This window comes from Fringilla coelebs (genome assembly GCF_963513975.1).
Source record: "Fringilla coelebs genome assembly, chromosome: 6".
NCBI lineage: Eukaryota > Metazoa > Chordata > Aves > Passeriformes > Fringillidae > Fringilla > Fringilla coelebs.
In genome coordinates, this window is record NC_140034.1 from 32797423 (window position 1) to 32817129 (window position 19707).

Genomic DNA, 19707 nt, shown 5'->3' on the forward strand with positions numbered 1-19707 from the left:
AGAGGGGTTCAGTAAATTTCTAGCAAATGGTTTTCTTTTTGGAATATTGCCCCCTAGTTAGTGAATGGAAAGTCTGCCTCCTTTAGTGCCATGGTAGAAATCATTGTTGGTCATTGTGGGGTTTGAAGCAAAGGTTTAAGCAGAAACCATTATTTTCTCATTTCCTGCTGTAGTATGTTTGATTCATAGTTTTTTCACAACAACTAGTATGTTCTGAGCTACTTCAGTTAGAACGTGACCTTATGTGACCTTGTTAGGCATTTTTTACTGAAATTAGGAGAGTATGCCATTAACCCCTGCCAAGCACTGGAGAATAAGGAGGTGTGCAAACTGAGGAGTGGGGTATTCCCGTGGTTTTGAGGTAAGATTTTGAGTAAGTTTTGCATACAGTATATTTTATTGCTATTAATTCCATCTCTCTTCTTTTTAAGATTCCAGATTCCATCATCTCTCGTGGTGTTCAGGTTCTCCCACGTGACACAGCCTCCCTCAGTACTACTCCTTCAGAGTCTCCTCGTGCCCAAGCCACCTCTCGCCTCTCCACTGCATCCTGCCCAACACCAAAAGTAAGTACATTTATGCCTTGCAAGCTCCATGCTCAGCCCTGCAATCGATCAGATTAATGTCTTGCCTCTGCTGAACAAGGTTGGTTCGCATGCAGGGGTTGTGTCATTCTACATATTAGATAAATGCAGGGCAGTGTAGCTCGGTCCACGTGTACTGGTGCAGAGTTTAACCTGTGGGTCCACCAATACCTTATGGTTACTGAAGTTTCATGTTATCTCTTGCAATACCCATCATGAATATGAAATGTTAGCACCTTGAATGTATTTAGTGTCCTTCAGTATCCCCAGGAACATAGATAATCCTGCCACTGAGTAACAACATTAAGCAAACAGTATTTTATCAAAAAAATGTATGTGCAAATTTCTAGCCTGGGCTGGGGCAGATCTGTGCCCCACTTTATTATTGTTCAGTTTAAGACTTTCAAACCAACTGGCTTTGCTCTAAATTAGATATTTGCTGCCTGACATTTGGAAACAAAAACCAGCCAAAATTTAATAGAAAGAAAGTTTTAATGCCAACCTTGTGGGATTATTACTCAGTTCTTAGTGATTAGACTATACTATTTAATCATTGAGGTGAACTCTATATGTTTACTTTTTATCAGGCTTTAAATAGCATACATCAAAAACTAAGCAAATTGACCAGTGGCAAGGCCTGTAATGTTTACCTTCAGCAGAATTCCTTTCAGCAGAAGAAAACTGTCTAAATTTGTTTTGTGTGTTCACATCACAAAGATCTTTCTGTGGCACCAGATGCTGACATAATAATAAACCAGTAGCAGATGGCAAATAATAACATTCTTCCTTATCTAACTCATGATCCTTGAAGATTATTCTGCTTGCTAAAATGATTGCCAGCATCTGCTAGTTCTTCTCTCCTACTGTCTCATTCTTTTCTGTCAGCAAGCAAGATTTATGGGCAACTACCCATAGAATTATTTTGGTTTAACCTATGGGATTGTTTTATGCAGTACTTACTTTACCTGTAATAGATTCAAAATTATTCTGATGGAGAGCAAGCTTGAGCTTCATTATACAGTCTACTTTTCTTAAGATTGTTCAGTGAATTCTCTCTGTAAGCATCTCCTTCACTTTTTTCCTAAAAAATTGTATCTTGTCTGATAGCTTAGGATAGAAAAACATGGAGCTTTTTACATTACAATGCTCAGAGCAGAAGAGCAAGACAAAACAGAGAAACTGCACTGAGCCTTATGCCCATTGATAAAACAAAATTGTCCAAAGAAAATCAGAGGTGACCAAGTAACAGGCATAAGAAAGACAGCTCTGCTGAAAATAGCTCTAGACGATATCTATGTATTTTCAGGAAGTTTGTCACAATGGGAAGGAGTCAAGCCTATCTGTTATGAAGCAGAATGCAGTCCTCTAGACTCTCTTGAGAGATTCAAAATTTATAGAAGGAATGTACTAGAAATTTGAAACAGATTGAAAATCTGAAATTGTGTTTGGGCAATTAGTAGAGGTGAGCTCATTTCATGATTAGATCATGCTGTGGTATTTCATGTTGAGACCTCCTTTTCATGTATGACTGCAAAATCAGGTTTTGTTCAAAATGTGTGAGACCACACCACTTTTATAACAGGAATTGCCATGCAACAGCTAGCTAGATGAGATTTTCTGTGGTGTATTTGATGGTGGTTTGTTACAAGCCAATATAGGGAAGAATTAAAAAAACATACTGGAAAACAAACTTGACAGGTGATGGCATCTGTTCCTAATACTTAGAGGTTGGATTTTGCAAGTAAGCTTCTTAACCACTTGGAGAGTTCTTGGTTCATTTTATATATTACTTTCAAAAAACCAAAGAAATTACCCATTATATTTTTGTTCAGTCATTTACAGTATCTTCAAGTTTTCAAACATCATCTGAATTTATCAAGAAATGTGGTTCATTCAGATTCTTCAATATTATCAATGTGTCTAAATGTCTTCAATTGTTCTGTTTTTCCTTTTTGATCCTGGCTTTCTAATAATGCAATATGAATTCAATTTATACTGGCCTCTTTCCCACACAGTAATGAGAATAAAAGTAAATAGAATTCAGCATCCAGGTGATGTTCTGAGGTTGTTTATTTTGCTTCTTTATTTTGCAAGTGTGTATCTTTTCATAACGCTCCTTTGCTGGTTTAGGAACTCATTTCAGGGCTCCAAAACATGCATATACAGCATGAAACAAAGAAGAGGAAGTGCCAGGGGGAAAAATTTATTTCTTTGATTATACTTATTTTTGGAGTGGTGGTCTAGCCACAGAGCAAGTGGCATTATATTTCTTTGTCAACTGCGTATTCCAGTTTATTTTGTTGTACCGTTTTCTTGTTGCATTTTTTTGTCCTAAGTGTACATGAACCCTTACATCTCTCTTACTGAATTTGCTGAATAACACAAAGCTCTGTGTGTCTCAGGGGAAAAAAAAAAATTCAAGCTTCTGCAATGACGGGAGCACCTCTGTTAAATGAATGTAAGTAGCAGGTTACTAATGCACCAGGATATTGGAGAAAAGGTATGGGAGAACACCTTACTAATGCTTCTGATTGATCTGTTAGAAGATTTTGCCTTTCCATAATCATATTTTGGAAAACATAATGTTGTTTATGTACACAACTAGATCATGTAGACAAAATACAACATTTAATTGCAAATTTGTTTTGCTGTTTACAATTTACCATCCATGTTTTCTGAAAATCTGTGCTTCTAACAAAGTACTGAATCATAAATATTGAGTTAGAACCTGGATATTTCAATCAGTTTTCGCAAACGTAATTTCCTGGTAAAAGAAGTAATTATATTTCTTGGTAGGTAGGAACTTTTTAAGGCAAATTGCCATTGGGGACTACTCTATGTCAGTAATTAAGTGCATCCCCAAGATTAAGCAAACCACCTTTTGTTAACTTTTAATAAATCTCTGTAGAACACCTTTCTTGTTCTCTATAATTGTATTTGAGTTTCAAACAAAATCGACCACTGCACAAAGAGCATTTAAACCATATTTGTAGTAGATGGATTCACATCTGCACATATAGAGTGAAAATAAATCAAGTTTTACTCAGAGAAAAACTGCACTATCAGTCCTCATTTTTCAGTCATTCAACCATTAAGTTTATAGTGGTTGTGACATACTTTTATCTTGTTCAATATAGTTTTGATTGTTTAAAAGTTTCGCGGCTTTCTTGACATGATTAGATGAATTTGCTGAATACTCACAGAAGCTTAAGATGACACAGTATGGATTACAAGTTTTTCTTGTCATTCCAGTAGCTGCTCAGATTCTAAGATCTCACTATGTTTTTGTCTGTGTTTGGGGTTGGCATTTTCATGAAGTAAAATGCAATGTTCTTTTCAGACACAAAAGCAGTAGCGGTACCTAGGGTAAAAAACTTTTACAAATATGGAGAATTCTTTAATATTTGCATAATGTCTTAGGGTTTTTTTAAGCTTACAGTATAAAACCTTTGATCTATAAATTCAGATAACTCAAAAGAATATATCCAGAGCAAATGACTGAGTCATTATTTCAAACTTTGATTTTTGTTCTACTCTTAGGGAGTTCATATGAGTATAAAAGAAAATTGCAGTTTTCAAATTGAAGTCTGGTTCTCCCATACATATATGATGTAATCAGTACTTAGTTTTTGGCAATGTGTGTCAAAGTCAAAAGAAGCAGATTTAGAAGACCAAGGACAGGTTTTTAATTATAGCCAGGAATTCATTTCAGTGACAAGAGATGTTCAAAGTATTTCACTTTGCAAGATCATCAGTCTCACTGATGTTCAGTTCTTTCACTTCAATGTGCAAAGTTTCTTCCAGTGTTATCTTTGATCATAAAGGATCCTAAGGAAGTTGTTATAGTACTTTTAAGATGAGAGTGTGGGGTTTTTTTCCGTCTTGCTGCCTCATTCCCTTCACTCCTTACATTTTGCTTAAGAGAAAATCTCTCTCTACTTTACTTGCTTGTTTTCTGTCCCTTCCCTAGCTATCCATTGTTTAGTTACACTGAACCAGACAAAACCCCCAGTAGTAAGTTAGATCCTTACATATTTGTAGTTGCAATAGGTAACTTTTGATTCCTGTGTAATGAAAGTCTATAGGCTCTATCTTACAGCTAAGATGAGCAAGCAAGGCTGCATTTCAGAATTTTTTCAAGTCTAGCAAAACAGTCATCTCACCTGTCCACTGCTCCATCCATTAACACCTTCTTTGTAACAGTGCCTTTAATTCTGCTAGTTGGTCACTTTCTGTTACTTTCTGTCTCCTATGAAGAACTATTGTCTTTATCAACCAAAAGTGGACATTCACCTAAAGACCTAATATTCCCAATGTAGAAAGAATGACACATGTAATTCATGTAAATGTTCCAGTTGCAGAGAATTTCTGAAATGAAATAGCCTAGAAAAATACTTTAAACTTTTTTTAGAAAAAAATGCTGATGAAAGTTGTTTCTGTGACAAAAAAAAAAAAACCAAAACTGATTATTTCAGTAATTTCTCATGCTTACTGCTAATAAAAAATGATCTTTCATGATCCACCACTTTAATGTGAAATGTGTACATTGACATCCACACAATCAAATGAGTTACAAATTAATGCTAAACCTAATTAATATTTATGTTTTCAGTCTAGTACTTTTTCAATATAGAATTGCTATGTGAAGTAAGCACATTAGCAGATGGGAGCAGGTGGAGTTGGAAAGATGTTTTTGTCAATTTTTGTTGTTACAAATTTTTCAGTAGATATTTTCAGTATTTATCAGTAGAAGAAAAATCAGGTTCTTTGCCAGAAATTCTTAGCTAATAATAAGATGCTGTGTTTTAGTAAGCTCTCTTTGTATCCACAATGTAGATATTTTGTGTTCATTTGAGTGCATAATATTTTTTTCTCCTTGAATCTTACTGTTTCTTCTTAAGGTGGTCATCAAAGTGAAATATGGCAAGTATGCAAATGTATTTTAAAGTTTGAATGCATACACTAAATTTCCAAGTGAATTTTGTTTCTTTTTTATTTATTAAGTTTGCATATCTGAAGTTTATTCTACCTTGAGTAAGTAGCAAGTGCTTGGGCATGGCTGTTTAGTTGTGATTAGGTTGAGGAGCATGGAAAAGTACAAAGAATGTTTCAAATTGTTAGGATGATCTACATAGCTGAGATTACACTCCAAGCACTGTAAGGGTTTCTTTCTTTTTCTTTAAAAAATACACGCAGATGTAGTTAGATACTTGTTCCTGCTAAAACTTCCAATGTTTTCGTGATTTTTTCTGGGTTTAATTTCCTCTTAGTCTTTTTCAATGTACATTCCAGGATAGCAGAAAATTATGTTTAGTAAAAAGAGATGCTGTTGAAATGTGTATTTGAGTACAAAGTCGCCCTAGTTGCCTTAGGATGAATCCTGCTTCCTAAATTGCATCAATCTACAGTATCCTCCTGGGTTCTTCTCAGTACAGTGCAGCAATGGTTTTCAGATCAATTACTAATTAAGATACCAGAATGTTTTCATATATTCATTACCTTTTACCCTCGTTGTTTAAACTGTATAGTCTTGGTAAAACATGTGGATAACACAGCCCTAGCAAGTCTTATTTTTAGTTTACATTTTGGTTACAAACCCTGGTAGTTAACGACATGCTGCAGCTTCAAGAGTGAGACATTTTAACTAAGGAAAAAGCAGCTTGGTTGCTTGGGATATTAAAAATCCCTCAAATACATCATAGTTACTAAAATCCTTTCAAAGATGGAAGATACACTTTTTAGGAAGATTAAAAACTTCAGGGATAGTCTTTTGGGCATTTTTTTATTAGTACCAAAATAGACCCATCAAGTCAACTCTGGGGAAGATGGGCTGGGGTAAAGGCAGGCTGAGCATTGGATTTCAGTAGAATTACTTATTTGTCTTAGCTTTCTTTATTGAATATGTGTGCTTCGAGTAGTACTTTATTCATACCTGGAGTCGGTATTAAATAGTGTAGCAGCACCAAAATATAGTTCTCTTCCCTTAGTCATGCTGAAGAACTCTTTATTTTAGAGTAGCTGGGAGTTAGCTTCAGATCCAGAACAGCCAGAACAATTCTTGCAGTCACAGAATCAGCTACTTTTCAGGCTGTTATAGATTGACTCATACAAAGAAGCTCTAATGTGCAAAATTTCTCTACATTTGTATGTCTTAATTACTAGTTGATGTTTATTAAGCCACAGAATTTCATTCTTTGCCTGAGTCCAGTGAATAATTTCAAACAGGTCAGAAAAGGTTACTCAGTCTTTCCCTAGAAATACTTTTTCTTTTCAAGTTGTAACTATTCTGTATGTGTATTCCTTCAGAAGAGAGCAATCTTTCAGTACATTCTGTCTCACACACGCATTGCATGAGTTCTAGTCTCTGTATGCTAGCACTGCATCAGATTCTCAGTTCCTCCTTAAAATGTTTTTTTCAATTAACTTTGGGAGGAAGAGTTTTCATTTCTTACTATGCTGTTTTCCAAGGCCAAGCATTATTTTCAAGTTCCGGTAACTTCAATTTGTCATTTCTTTAAGATAGAGAGAAGATGTGCATTCTTCTCACATTAGAAGTTTTACTGAGATCTTTTCAGTTCCTATCCAAAATAAATCTCTGGTTTGAAATCTGGTGTAACACAAGATGAGGGTTTTAGGGTTTGTTTAATGGTTTGGGTTTCTTTCACCAATAGCTATGTATTTGTGTCTTTTATCCAGCATCTTCAGTTAGAAATTACTGTGAATGACTTCTATAGAATTGTTTGCAGGCTACATTTTCAGTATATCTAGTTCTGGTTTTGTCACTGATGCTTATTGAGTTTGCTGGCACCTGATGATAATTTTTATGTCTTGCTGAAGATGGCATCGCAAAAATATTGGCTTCCCTTTTCCATTCAGTCTTTTTTCTTTGGGGCTGTTAGCTCCTATTACATATCTCAACTGACTAAATCTTGTTTCTTCATGAAAAATAGTTTCATGTGCATCCTATAGGGTGAATTTTCATAGTCTTTTGTCTGTAGGAATTAGGTTTTCTTTTGTTCCTCTTCTTTAGTGTCTTAGTCCATTCATACATTAACCTGATTTAATTAACAGCTCAGCTTCTGTTCCTTCACTGACTCTTGACATAATAAATAATCCACATCATTTATTACTGTGTTCTTTTCTGATGAAATAATCAGCAGTTTTAAAAATGTATCTGTAAGGATAAACAGCAATCTTCTTGTTGGTTCTTACTTATTAAACAATTTAATGATGGTGTAGCAAAGTTCAGTGCCAGATGTTATAGGAGAGATAGCTGACGCTATTTTAGAACAAAAAGGGTTTAATTCACCCTTTCATATCTATGTATTCAAAGGCACAAAGATACATGCATTCTGTAGTCTGTCCAGATTCTATATGTGTCTACCCAGCTGGTCTGGTCAGGGTATCTTGAAATGATGGAGAGGGTGTGGAGCACCAGCTATGACCTTCTCCACAACTTCTCTAGCATCCTTCTTATGCCAGTATCCTTTAAGTCAATGTTGGATGCATCTTTTATACTTTTTAGAACCTAACAGTAACGGGGATATTTGTCTCTCCATCTGGTTCCACCTCTTGAATATGTTAGATTTTCTTGCTGTACTGTGTTCTCCTTATGTAAATGTGCTCTTTATCATTCTGATTTCATCTCAACAGCTCAACTCTGTTTTGGTCTATAAATTACTTTAGGTTGTCTGATTTTGCTGCTTGGGTATCCCCAGAAGCTACATGAAGTGCTGTGAACTAAATGAACTACCAATCTGCATACCATCAACATTTTTATGTTCCCTCCACTATGCTTTCTGGTGCTTCCCCATCCATACATGTCCTTCCTTCTCTCTGCCACCCTTAATATATCTGTCAGACATTCAAGGAGAGTTCTTATGCTGGTCTGCCTTACCTTGCTATTGAAGCAAGCATGTCACAGTTGGATATTGTATCATCCTTCTACAGTTTTGCAGCATCATCATCATCCTTATCTGCATTTCATGCACATGTATGCTGGTTTTGGCTGGGGCAGAGCTGATTGTAGGCTACACAGCACTACAGCAAGCAGCAAAAGCAAAAAGCAGCCACTAAGGAGCACTAGACTAATACACAGGCAAGTGAGCCCCATGACAATCACAGGAGCCTGCTGATTATTAGTTGAAGAGAAATAACAGCTATAAATTCAATCTAGCACATGTCAATCAAATCTGTCATTATCTCAAAGACTTTGAACCCCATGTATGGTGCCAAAAAGCCTCTTACAGTTTAACCCCAGCTGGCAACCAAGCACCCTGCAGCTGTTCACTCTCTCCCCAGCCAGTGAGATAGGGGAGAGAATCAGAAGAGTAAAAATGAGAAAACTTGTGGGTTGAGATAAAGACAGTTTAATAGGGAAAGCAAAAGCACATACAAGCAAAGCAGTACAAGGAATTAATTCACTGCTTGCCATGGGCAGGCAGGGGTTCAGCCATTCCCAAAGGAGCAGGGGCCCATGACTTGTAAAAGTTGTTTGAAAAGACAAATGGCATCACTCCAAATGTCCCCACCTTCCTTCTTCCCTCAGCCTTACATGCTGAGCATGACCCCATATGGGGTGGGATATCCCTCTGGTTGGGGTCAGCTGTTCCAGCTGTGTCTCCAGTTTTTGTGCACCCCCAGCCTACCTGCTGGTGGAGAGGAACAGAAAAGGCTTTGATGATGTTGCAAGAACTGCACAGCAGTAGAAAAACCATCTCTGTGTTGCTGACGGTGTTTCCAGCACAAATCCAAAGCACAGACCTGTGCCAGCTATTGTGAAGAAAATTATCTGTACCCCAGCCAAAGCCAGCACAACAGGCAACTGAAGGTAGTCAAGCAGCAGGCAGTTATGTGTTCCTAGGAGCCAAAACTGATATTTAGACTAAGAAAGCTCTTTCAAGGTGTGCATGTTCCAATGATTCATGTATCATCTGTTGTAAAAGTTTGCTGGTTTCATTGCAGAAGTAACATCTGTCTGATGCAAGATGTGAGAGAGAAGCAAGAATCTGAAGCACAGATATTGCTTTTCTCATGATGTAAATATGCCATTCCCTTCAAGTGGCAGGCTCTTTAGCAAGTGTACAAATAGTTTCTGAAGTCCATTTTCACCTTTGGAAAGGGTTTTAGGAAATAGAGGAGTTGAAAGTAAACGGCACCTACTGGTTCTATGATCTTAACTCCTATTTTGAGCAATATCTAATATTATTTAACATTAAAATATGTGATACCATCAAAGATCAGCAAACTAAAAATAGGTTTTCCCTTCTGCACAGCTTTCTCAAGCCTTGTTTTATAATCTCACTATCTCATTGGTCAGTCTACACTCAGTTGCCTTTTTGCCTTTTAACTTAAATAGGCCAATCCTTTCTTGTATTCTTTCCTCAGCCAGACAAAATGGATATGTAAAAGTTTTTAGATTTTATTTTCATTAATTATTTAAGTCAAGTTCCCTCATTTTTGTCCTTTAAAACAAACTCATTCCAAAGACTTACATGCTGAAATTAATTACCCCTAATTTGCTCACCAATTTAGTTTCATTTTAAAAGGAGAAATGTATATTATCTCTTTATAAGGGGCATTTATGAGTAGGGTAGAATTTCATTTCTTCAATTAGTTTTCAACAGTATATTTACTTCTTTGAAAGGAAAGGAAGTGGTTTTTTCTATTTCTGATTGCTTCCACACCATCATTGCACATTATTGGATATGAATTTCTGTAGGCATTTATTGATATTTACCTTTACTGAAACCTTCATACATTTCAGTATGTTGTTTTTTATTTAAACTAGCAATAGTAGAGAAAGTCTATATGGAAAAGGGCTATGAGAAAACAGGAATCCATAAGGTGAGACATTCAAAGCACTTACAGTTGGAACATATTTCTCCCCAATGCCTGTGTTGGAAACAGGGCCTCCCACTTGATAACCTCACAGTAGATTTATGGAAATCGTTCTGGAAGAAACAGTAACAGGTTTGGCAAGATTTCAAAGCAGCTGCTGGCTTTTTTTCAAATCTGCACCACCCAATGCAGTTTATTTCTTAAGGCTCCTTTTTTTTTCTTTTATATATAGTTTTTCAAAATGTGAGGAGCAAGGAGTTCTTACATGTTTGCATGGCAGTCCTTTGCAGCATGGTGTTTGCTTTATGAAGTTTGCAGACAGCAGCATTGGACAGTGGTTCCACTCACCAGCACTGTTAGTGTGGACAAAGATTGACCTTGGCCATTTCCCAGGGTATTGTTAGTGCTTGGCCACTTAAAGGTCATATTGTTTTAAGCTTCTGCAAAGTGAATTGCACACCAGGTCTTTCCACCTTAATTTAATCTTCTGATATTGTTCTCTCACTGCTTTAATTGTTTCCTGTGGCTTTAGTGGGTACACCCTTTTCCAATATCCTTACCAGCCCTTCCCTTCCTCTTTGATTGTTGAACTCCTCAGGATGTATAAGTGTGAGGAAATACATGTGACAAGACATGTTTACACACAGCCCTGTCTAAAAGGATAAAATACAGGCTGTTGGAGATATTTGAAAAGAAACCTTAAAGGTGCTTGTCCTCTTCCCTTTGAAGTCCCACTGCCCCATCTGTTTTCAGAAAGGTTCCTTGTGACACTGAGCCCCAATGCTCACATCTCTCCCTTGATTTTGGTGCTGGAAGTGGTCAAAGAGAGCAGATATTTGCTTTATAACCCTACCAGAGAGCTGGTTTGCTTTACCTGTCCCATCATCAGGTCACTTCTAAGTGACTTAATGGTGCAACAGTTTTCTCTGTGACCATGAAGGTATTTTTGATAGGAGCTAGCTTAATGTCTAAAAGTGTTTAAAGAACTGTGTCTACCTCTGTATGTGCTATAACCCTGTATCTGCTGCAGCTTTTAAAACTTAAGTTCAGCTCAGGACAGCAAGGCAAAATAGCACACTCAGAAGTGAATTGTCAGTTTGGAAAAGATATATATAAAGAATACAGAATTTCCCCACTCAGGACTAGAATGTTTTTATTTTTGCCCTAAATATGACCTTTCCTTCTTGCCAAGACAGATTTCTGATTTAAGAGATGGGTGTTTGGGTTTTGAAAAACTCTACCAGGAGTGTGAGGTGTGAATTCTGCTTTCTTTTGTAGGGAAGCTACAGAATCACAGAGGCTGCAGGCGTAGGTGAGGAGCAAAATGTGCCAGCAGAGAGTGAAAAAATTATCAAATGGGTCTGAAATGAAAGGATTGAAAGTATTGAATTGAGGAGAAATTGGATGTAAAGGTTGAATGGTAAAGGTCTGCTGTAGGCCAAAGCAATATTTGTGGCTCTTGAGTGATGAGGCTTCAGGACTTAGAGTGTTTGAAGAAGAGTAGGAAGTAGCTTGGATCCAGGAGGGAGCAATAGCATTATGAGAGAAGGAAGGGCTGTGGTCAGGAAGAAGTGTCTGAAAGGCAGAGTTGAGGAGGTTGAAGGATTTACAAAACTTCAGCTGTGTGACAGGAGAGTTGTCCAACTGTTCACTTTATAGTGACAGTAAGGACCAAGCTCTCATTTGCCCAGATCTCTAGTTTGAATGAGATTTAGGACTTTAAGTCACTGCAAATAGAGGCACACTAGGTAATGTTTGTATTTATTGTAGTCTGTCTTGCCCTGGCTGCACATTTACCTATCAACTTTTAGGTTTTATTTCTGAATATTAAATTTCACTGAAGTCAAGAGATATTTTTAAAGAACTGACAAATGTTGGTGTAAAATTACCAGTGTACAAAGTCTCTTGTGTAAGGACATGGTTAAATTATCTTTGCCATTATGTGTGTTAACAGAGCATTCAATCTAGTCATGATACAAGTTTGGGAACAGTAAGAAAACTGCTGTACTTTTTACCACTGCTTGTTCCACCTGCACTGTGTTGTTCATACATCTGCACATGCAACAGTGTGAGTAGTAATGCCCATTTGGGGAAAAAAAAAATTGTGGGTAGTGTGAAAAAATTTGATATGATCAATGATGTTTTACTGGCATTCATTAGTATTCACATACATTACATTTTTGTTTAACATTAAAGGTTTAATGTTATCAAGAAGTGCAGCAACCTTAATAAAACTTTTATGCCAAACTGTGGTATAATGCACAGACATGAATATGTTTATTGGTTGAGAATTTATGTCATTGTGATAGGAGCCTGTATTCCCTTTGTTTGAAATATTCCCCATTTATTTAAGAAGCCCCCTCTAATTGGTGTTTATTTGCCATAAAACCGCAGAAGTAAAAATACTTTCAAGTGCAAATCTATTTTTTATGCATGGATGTTAAAGTTATACATAATGCATTTTTTAACTTAAATTGATTTGCTGCTGCATTAAAAATGTATTAAGCTCTTTGTTAGCAGTAGAAACTGCTCACTTGATGTAGAACATCGTTCTTATCAGCGGAGAGAATTCAAGTTGAAGTTTGAATTTCTGTAAGAATTTTCTATTCTTGATTAGGCAAGTAAGGGTTGTAAATCATGCCACCTAGACCAATATTGTCTTATATAATATTTGGAAGTTGACAGTCACTGTGCCCACCATCAAAGTGGTTCAGAAGTAGTATGTAATTACTTCACTAATTAAAATTACTTCTTGACATATTTACAGTTTCTTTCTTTTTTTTCCTTACTTGGATGTCATTACCCTTCACTTCTTTTCAGTTTGTTGCATACCTTGAACTCAATTAACATTCTTTAGGGTCAGAAAATGTATTTTCCGTTTTCATAAGTTTAAATCTCCTTTCTATTCAGTTCCCTTATGTGATCTGGCCAATACATAAGATTTTTTTGTTCCTGGCCAACTGATGTGAAATCATTGCCAGTTGAGTTACTTGAGATATGTTTCTCTGTTTATATGAACTCTGTGAGAACTTGTGTGAGAGATTTCAAGAACATTTATTTGAAACATAATGGTATAATAACATGCATAGTATAGCTTTTGTAGTTTCTCTTTGTCAACTGGACCTCCTTCTCTTGTTGAATGCACTTTATCAGCTGGAGAAATCTCCAAGCTTTTGATAACAAATTCCTGATGGCCTCTAAATATCCCTGTTCTTTATATGTTGTATTCTTTCAGAGCCCCTTCATGTGGGGGCTGTTTGAATATATGCTGACTCATATTTAATTTCTCTTCTGGTATTGGTTTAATGTTTTTATCTTTTTAATGCATTTATCTTTAGGATCATTTTCATATTTTTTTTAATACATCCACCTACCTTTTCACTGAATCACAAAACACCTCTTTAAGCTGGGCTGGAGCTTATCCTATTGTTTTTCTTCCATATTTTTTCTTGATTAGTTGAATGGCCCTTGATGGTAAAAAAAAATAAAAGCAATTTCAGGGCATATTGTGGAATTCTGCTGAAGGAAGTGAACAAAAGTAGGAGCATCACATGTGCAGTTTTGTTCTAGATTTCCAAAATTTATCATCCTTTTCTCAGCACGATGCCCTGCCCTTTGAGATAAAACAGTAACTGGAAGCAAATAGTGACAGTAAAATTGAAAAAAAAAAAACCAAGGAAGGTCTTATTTTCTCATGGAATGTACAACTTCATAAAATATTTCATAACAGCATGTGGACTCACATTGACAAATATGATGCAAGCAAGTTTCATGATTTCGTATGCAGCAGAGGCGATTCACTCCATTGCACTGCACATTCCCCAAGGCAGCTAGGTTAGAAGCACAAAGGAACTTCCAGCTAAATGCAATAAGAGGCAAGAAAGATTGCTAGAAACTGACAAGGACTATGTTTGTGGAAGGAAACAGGAAGTGCTTGTCATCACAAGTTGTCAGGGATATGTGGTATAACATACCTGCCAAAACATCTCTTTGCAGACTCCATGATGTTGCACAAGTAATAATAATAATAGTTTTCTTTATTCACCATTCATTTTTGATCTCTGCAGCAGTAGTCAAGTGGGAGAACAGTTATGTTTTTCGTATGTGTACAGCAAATAATCTGAACTTGATTTGGATGCTGTGTAGTATAATCTCTTACTTTTGATTATCATAATTCCACCATTGCGTGCCTAGATCATCCAATAAGGTACTTGACAACTTTTTAAACTATTGCTGTAAAAAATTTCTATTGAGAGTTTTGCATTTATTCCATTTCAGAATTAAGTAATTTAATCAAATCAAAAAGATGTTGTCATTATGAACTATTCATATGTTGATTTTGGAAAAGAGTCTGACAGAGTTTGGCTTTTTGTTGAATGTGGATGGGAAAACACTTTTCTGAAAGACTTGAGTCCTGCAAAATTCCAGTTTCTTAGTTGGAATGTAAGCAGGAAAACTTTAGGGCAGCACAAATAGAATGCCTTATCAGAAAGGAGAAGGAATCTAAGATGGATAGTGTTAAATGTTTGAGGCTATTTCTCTGTTGTGGAACTCTTCCTTTCAATAAATCCAGCAGAGTCACAGATTAGGTAATTGTTCAGAGCTGTTCTTCCTTTATGACAAGTATGAATGATAGATTAGATACATTAGATATCTATTTAAGGTTAGGTCTTCTAAATTCTGTTTTCTGGAGTAAATCAAGGATGAAGATAACTTCAATTCTCATGTGCTCTAATAACTAGAAGGTAGTGGAAAACCACTGAAACCATATGTGAGACTTCTGCTTAGAAATCATTTTCTGTTCTCTCATCTTCTAACAAATCCACTAACCATATTTGAGCATTCCTCTTTGCTCATTCTTTGGTTCTGGTTTCCTTGCTTCCTAAGTTTTCTTCGACTGGTTTCCTATCTCATTCTGCTCCATCTGTAACTCCACCTTGTTCTACAGATATAAAGATAGGGATAGCTGTAGCTAATTTTTAGCTATTAGCTCCTGCTGTTACTTCATTGAGTAAGAATAAGAATAGGATGTAAACATAATGCATTTCTGAACTGTCAGTGCATTACACTCTCCTAGTTTCCTGGAATGTTCCCTACACAGCACCGTTCTTCCTTCTTTACATGAAGTATCTTGTCACCTTCAGACCCTTCAAAACCTTTGTCACCTTCAAACCCTTAGGATTTTTGGGTAACATTTTTCCCATAACTACTTGGTGTTGATCCTGTCTCATCTTTTAATCCACTTATTTAGCTTATGTTGTGGTACAGATACTTTTGGTTTAAATCACTTACACACATTTTTCATCATAATCTTTTCTATTTACCAATGTTCATCTGTCATGGGCTTCTTGTGTTAGCTGAGTTGCTGAAAACCAAAGGATGTATAATCCATGCCATTTTCTGAATTATAACTTCTAGGTCTTCCTACAGTTGACCAGAGAAAGATAAGGATACACCTGAATTCCTTTCTGTGGTATTCACCATGAGAAAGATATAGGTTTTTATTCCTGCTGTCCCTTGCCTTCTTGGTAATACCCTATTTAATTCCCAGAACAGATGTGGTATTGTTTGTGCAATACTCATGGAATTCTGATTTGTCCCTTGAGAAGCATTCAAGTTGCACTCTGCAATGTTCCTGTAGAAAACATGCTGTCATGTATATTAACTGTGCCATGGATGTAAAGCAAGACTTTAACTTAGTCTGTCTCCTTGTAATTTATATATGCAAGCATTTAGAACTTCATTGCTCACAGTGTACACATTGTGTATGTATTTCTGCATCTATTTTGATGAGAGAAAAATGAAATAATATTAGATATATGCACCTGTAATATCTCCAGTCTCATATCTAATTGAATCCTAAACCTTCAGAACAACTTGAGCAGCCACAATTGGTGAGTAATGCAAGAAAAGCTTTTTCCCTTAAGGGCAGTGCATATTGCTGTTACAACTTTTCCTCAAGTTTGTGTTGTGTAGCACTTTTCTTAATGCCCTAGTTCCATGTCATTATGTGAGATTACAAGCATTTATTTTTTTCTATTTCTCATTTTCCAAACAAACCTAAATTTATTATTCATTCAAAAGTTTCAAATTGATGAAATGAATTGGAGTTCTACTAGATTATGTCTTATTATTGGGATGGTAGTACCTAACCAGGATGCTGGGGAAAGCATCTTTGCTCTAACTCACAATGGTTTTTTGTTCAGATAAGGATCTTTTTCCAAATTGAGTTGCTCTTTTTTTCCTCAATTAGGAAATACAAAGCTAATGTGTAGTAACTCAGTTACAACTGCATATATTTTAATTCAATTTGTCTTCTAAAGGAGACATAGTTTATTTAAGAATGACTATTTCTTCTTCTAGTCTGTATACTGGTATTGATTGGAGATTTTCTTGGAGTCCCATGATAGCCATAGTGACAGTGTTTCACTTGAGAGTTCAAACTGGATGCTATTTTAATGCCATAAGACCAGGGAAGGAAAGCAAAAATTAACATAAATGTTTCCAGTGTATTTTGGTAATGGACATCCTATCAGAATTAAATACTTAAATTAAGATGTTGTTTTCTTGAGAATCAAATACAAGTAAAAAACCAAAACACTCAGCTGACTGTTTTTTGAAGAGGAATTTCTCTGTTATGCGTGGGTTAGGCAAAGACAAAGAGGACAATTTAACTTGTGCCTTGCTACTGTGCTCCAGAGAGCATAATGCGTAGTTGAATTTCCATGGTTCATTCAATCTTTGGCTTCCTTGCTGAGATTTCTTAAAGATTTCTTAAAGTTACTGTGATTTGAAAAGGTTCACCTCAGTTGTGTGGGATTTTGTTTTAGTTAAGATAATAAGAACTTTCAGTTCAGTCTTGGCTCAGACTAGTAGGTTGTCACTAAAGTAATTTTTATTGTCTTCTTCCTCTCTGCTTCAAATGACACATGTTCACTTTACTGGTAGAAGAGGTATATTTACCAGATTAAGAAATTCTGAAAATAACTTTTGCTGTAAATGAATGTTTTATTTTGCATGCTTCTAAAAATATGAAGCCTTTTGAGCAGCTACTCATTTGTTTCTTCCATCCTCTGCATCGTCTAGGAAAAACCATATATAATAAAGGAAAAGTAATCAGATAGGAAATGTTGGGGGTCATATACACAGATATTTAAATATTTACAATAAAAATCTAATATTGGTCTGGCATTAAAATTTTCTGGTTGGGCAGCATAATTTTTAACTGGGAATCTTGATAGCAGTGGCTGAAATCTCTAGGCCTGGGTCAATAGGAATCTGTATTGCATTCTGTCAGGTATCAGTCATGATACTTGCAGGCTCCCAGTTATAGCATACTTTGCTCATACGATTTATAGAAGGTATAGAGGGGTTTTTTCTTCAGTTAGAGTTGTAGAATTTCATTATTCTTAATATCCAAATCAGATAAGTAACATGTATTCTTTCAGAAACGTTAGTGAATGTTAGTCAGCATGTAACAAATGTGCCAGATTGGTAAGATACTGAGCAAGTTTGAAATGCCATGATAAAGCGTCATTTATTCCAGAAATTAGAGTCTGTGTCTTTGTCCTCTAGAGGTGTCTCAGAGAGTCAAATTGATGTCTTGCATGTACTGCTAACTGATTGTGTGGAAATTTTTTTAAGTTCACTTTTTCTTTATTCTTCTGTCTTTTTTACCCATCTTCCCTCATTGTAGCAAATTAGACGGCCGGATGAAAGCAAAGGAGTTGCTAGTAGAGTTGGATCCCTCAAAGTAAATATGTTTCTAACATTTATTTTGCAAGTTTTCTTCTATAGCCTACACTTTTCCTTTTGAAGGGGGAGGTGTGGGGAGGGAGGGAAGGGGCTTTTCCATTTCTCACCATCACATCATTTTTATTTCAGTATTCTTATTGCTGTTGGGTCACATTTTGTTTGTTTCTGTGCTACACATAGAACAACCTGTTGAAGGCAGGCTGCCAGTTAGGTAGCTTTGGGTGTCTCTAGAAGTGAGAAATAGTAACAACCTTTTTAAAGTGCCTGTAATTTGGTGGTCATGATTAAACCACTTCTCTGATCTGCCTGTTACATAGAGAAGTGATTTACTCATCTTCAAACTACTGCTTCCCATCTTGAAACATAATTAAACTTTTAAAGTATTCACACTTTTTGCATTTAATACTGCAACAGATCATTTCAAGACAGTTGAATATCTCAGATATATGTATATATAGCCTTTAAATTAGAAAAAAAATCAAAGTAAAGATCAAATGAAAGATAGTCACAGGAGACCAATAAGAATGGAGCCACTTTTTGCTGATAGTTAGTATCTTCTGCCTTTTAATGTTTGTATAAACATACACAAATATTTAGATTGCTTAACAGAACAGGCAGATATCTAAACCAGTACTCACCATACAGTGTTACACCTTGATAAATGGTTTTGAACCAAGAGGCTGATCATATGCAGTCCAACTCATTTTGATCTCAAGAGTTGCCTCTATTTCAGCTATCAAGTTTTTCACTTTTTTCCTACTTTGTTTCCTTTTAGCACTTTCTCAACAACTAATTATTTTTTTTCTTCTGTATTCTCCTTGCTTTTGCTGTCTTCTTGGTTTATGATCTTTGGTTTTGGTTTTGTATGTAAGTGTATTGCATTTGTTCCAGGACAAGCCATCCTCTCTGTTCTCTAACACTGTTCTACAGCTGCTCTTTGTGAAAATGTTATTTCACTGAGCACAAAGAAGGGGAGGGAAAGGATTAATTATGCACCTCTTTCCAGTAATGCCTCCATTTAAATTGATCTTAGCATAGAAAAAGAAGCAGTTGCTACTTGTTTATGCAAGTTCTAGCTCGAGGCATCTGTAGCATTCCTCACTGTCTGTGAGGCTTTATCTTTTTATCTTGTGTTTTGGGAAGAGGTTTTAATTACAGTGGAGATGAGAAGAGCAGTGTACATGAATGAGACTCTTTGAGGGGAAGACATTCAGGACCAATGAATTCACATGGATAAAAATACAAGACAGCCACAGTTTCTGTGCTATGTTTGAAAATTCTGTGCGTGATTGCAGTGACCGTGCATTTTGAGACATCAGTCATCACATACAGATCTAGATGCATAATGCATGCACCTATGCAGAAGATGTAGCTTATTTAGATTGTGGGTTTCACCTGTTATTATGAAGACCCACTGATAGCTCATTTTGGATTAATATTTCTTTATGTGATATAATGTCATGACCTAAAATATATATGTAGACAGAAAATCTTCCTTGTAGAAAATGGGAAGTCCTAATTGACAATC

The 19707-nt window shown here is 36.0% G+C and overlaps 1 protein-coding gene across 8 annotated transcripts in view; it reads left to right on the forward strand.

The window, feature by feature from the left end:
• The window catches only part of GPHN (gephyrin), a 271571-nt gene that overhangs the window by 180858 nt on the left and 71006 nt on the right, over positions 1–19707 (forward strand). For 5 of the 8 annotated variants that reach the window (XM_084207537.1, XM_084207540.1, XM_084207533.1 and 2 more), the window contains 2 exons: positions 432–566; positions 18121–18177. In XM_084207537.1, the coding sequence (XP_084063663.1) occupies positions 432–566; positions 18121–18177 (192 nt within the window). The remainder of the gene's footprint in view (positions 1–431; positions 567–18120; positions 18178–19707) is intronic. The other 3 variants (XM_084207539.1, XM_084207535.1, XM_084207538.1) reach the window with 1 other exon arrangement.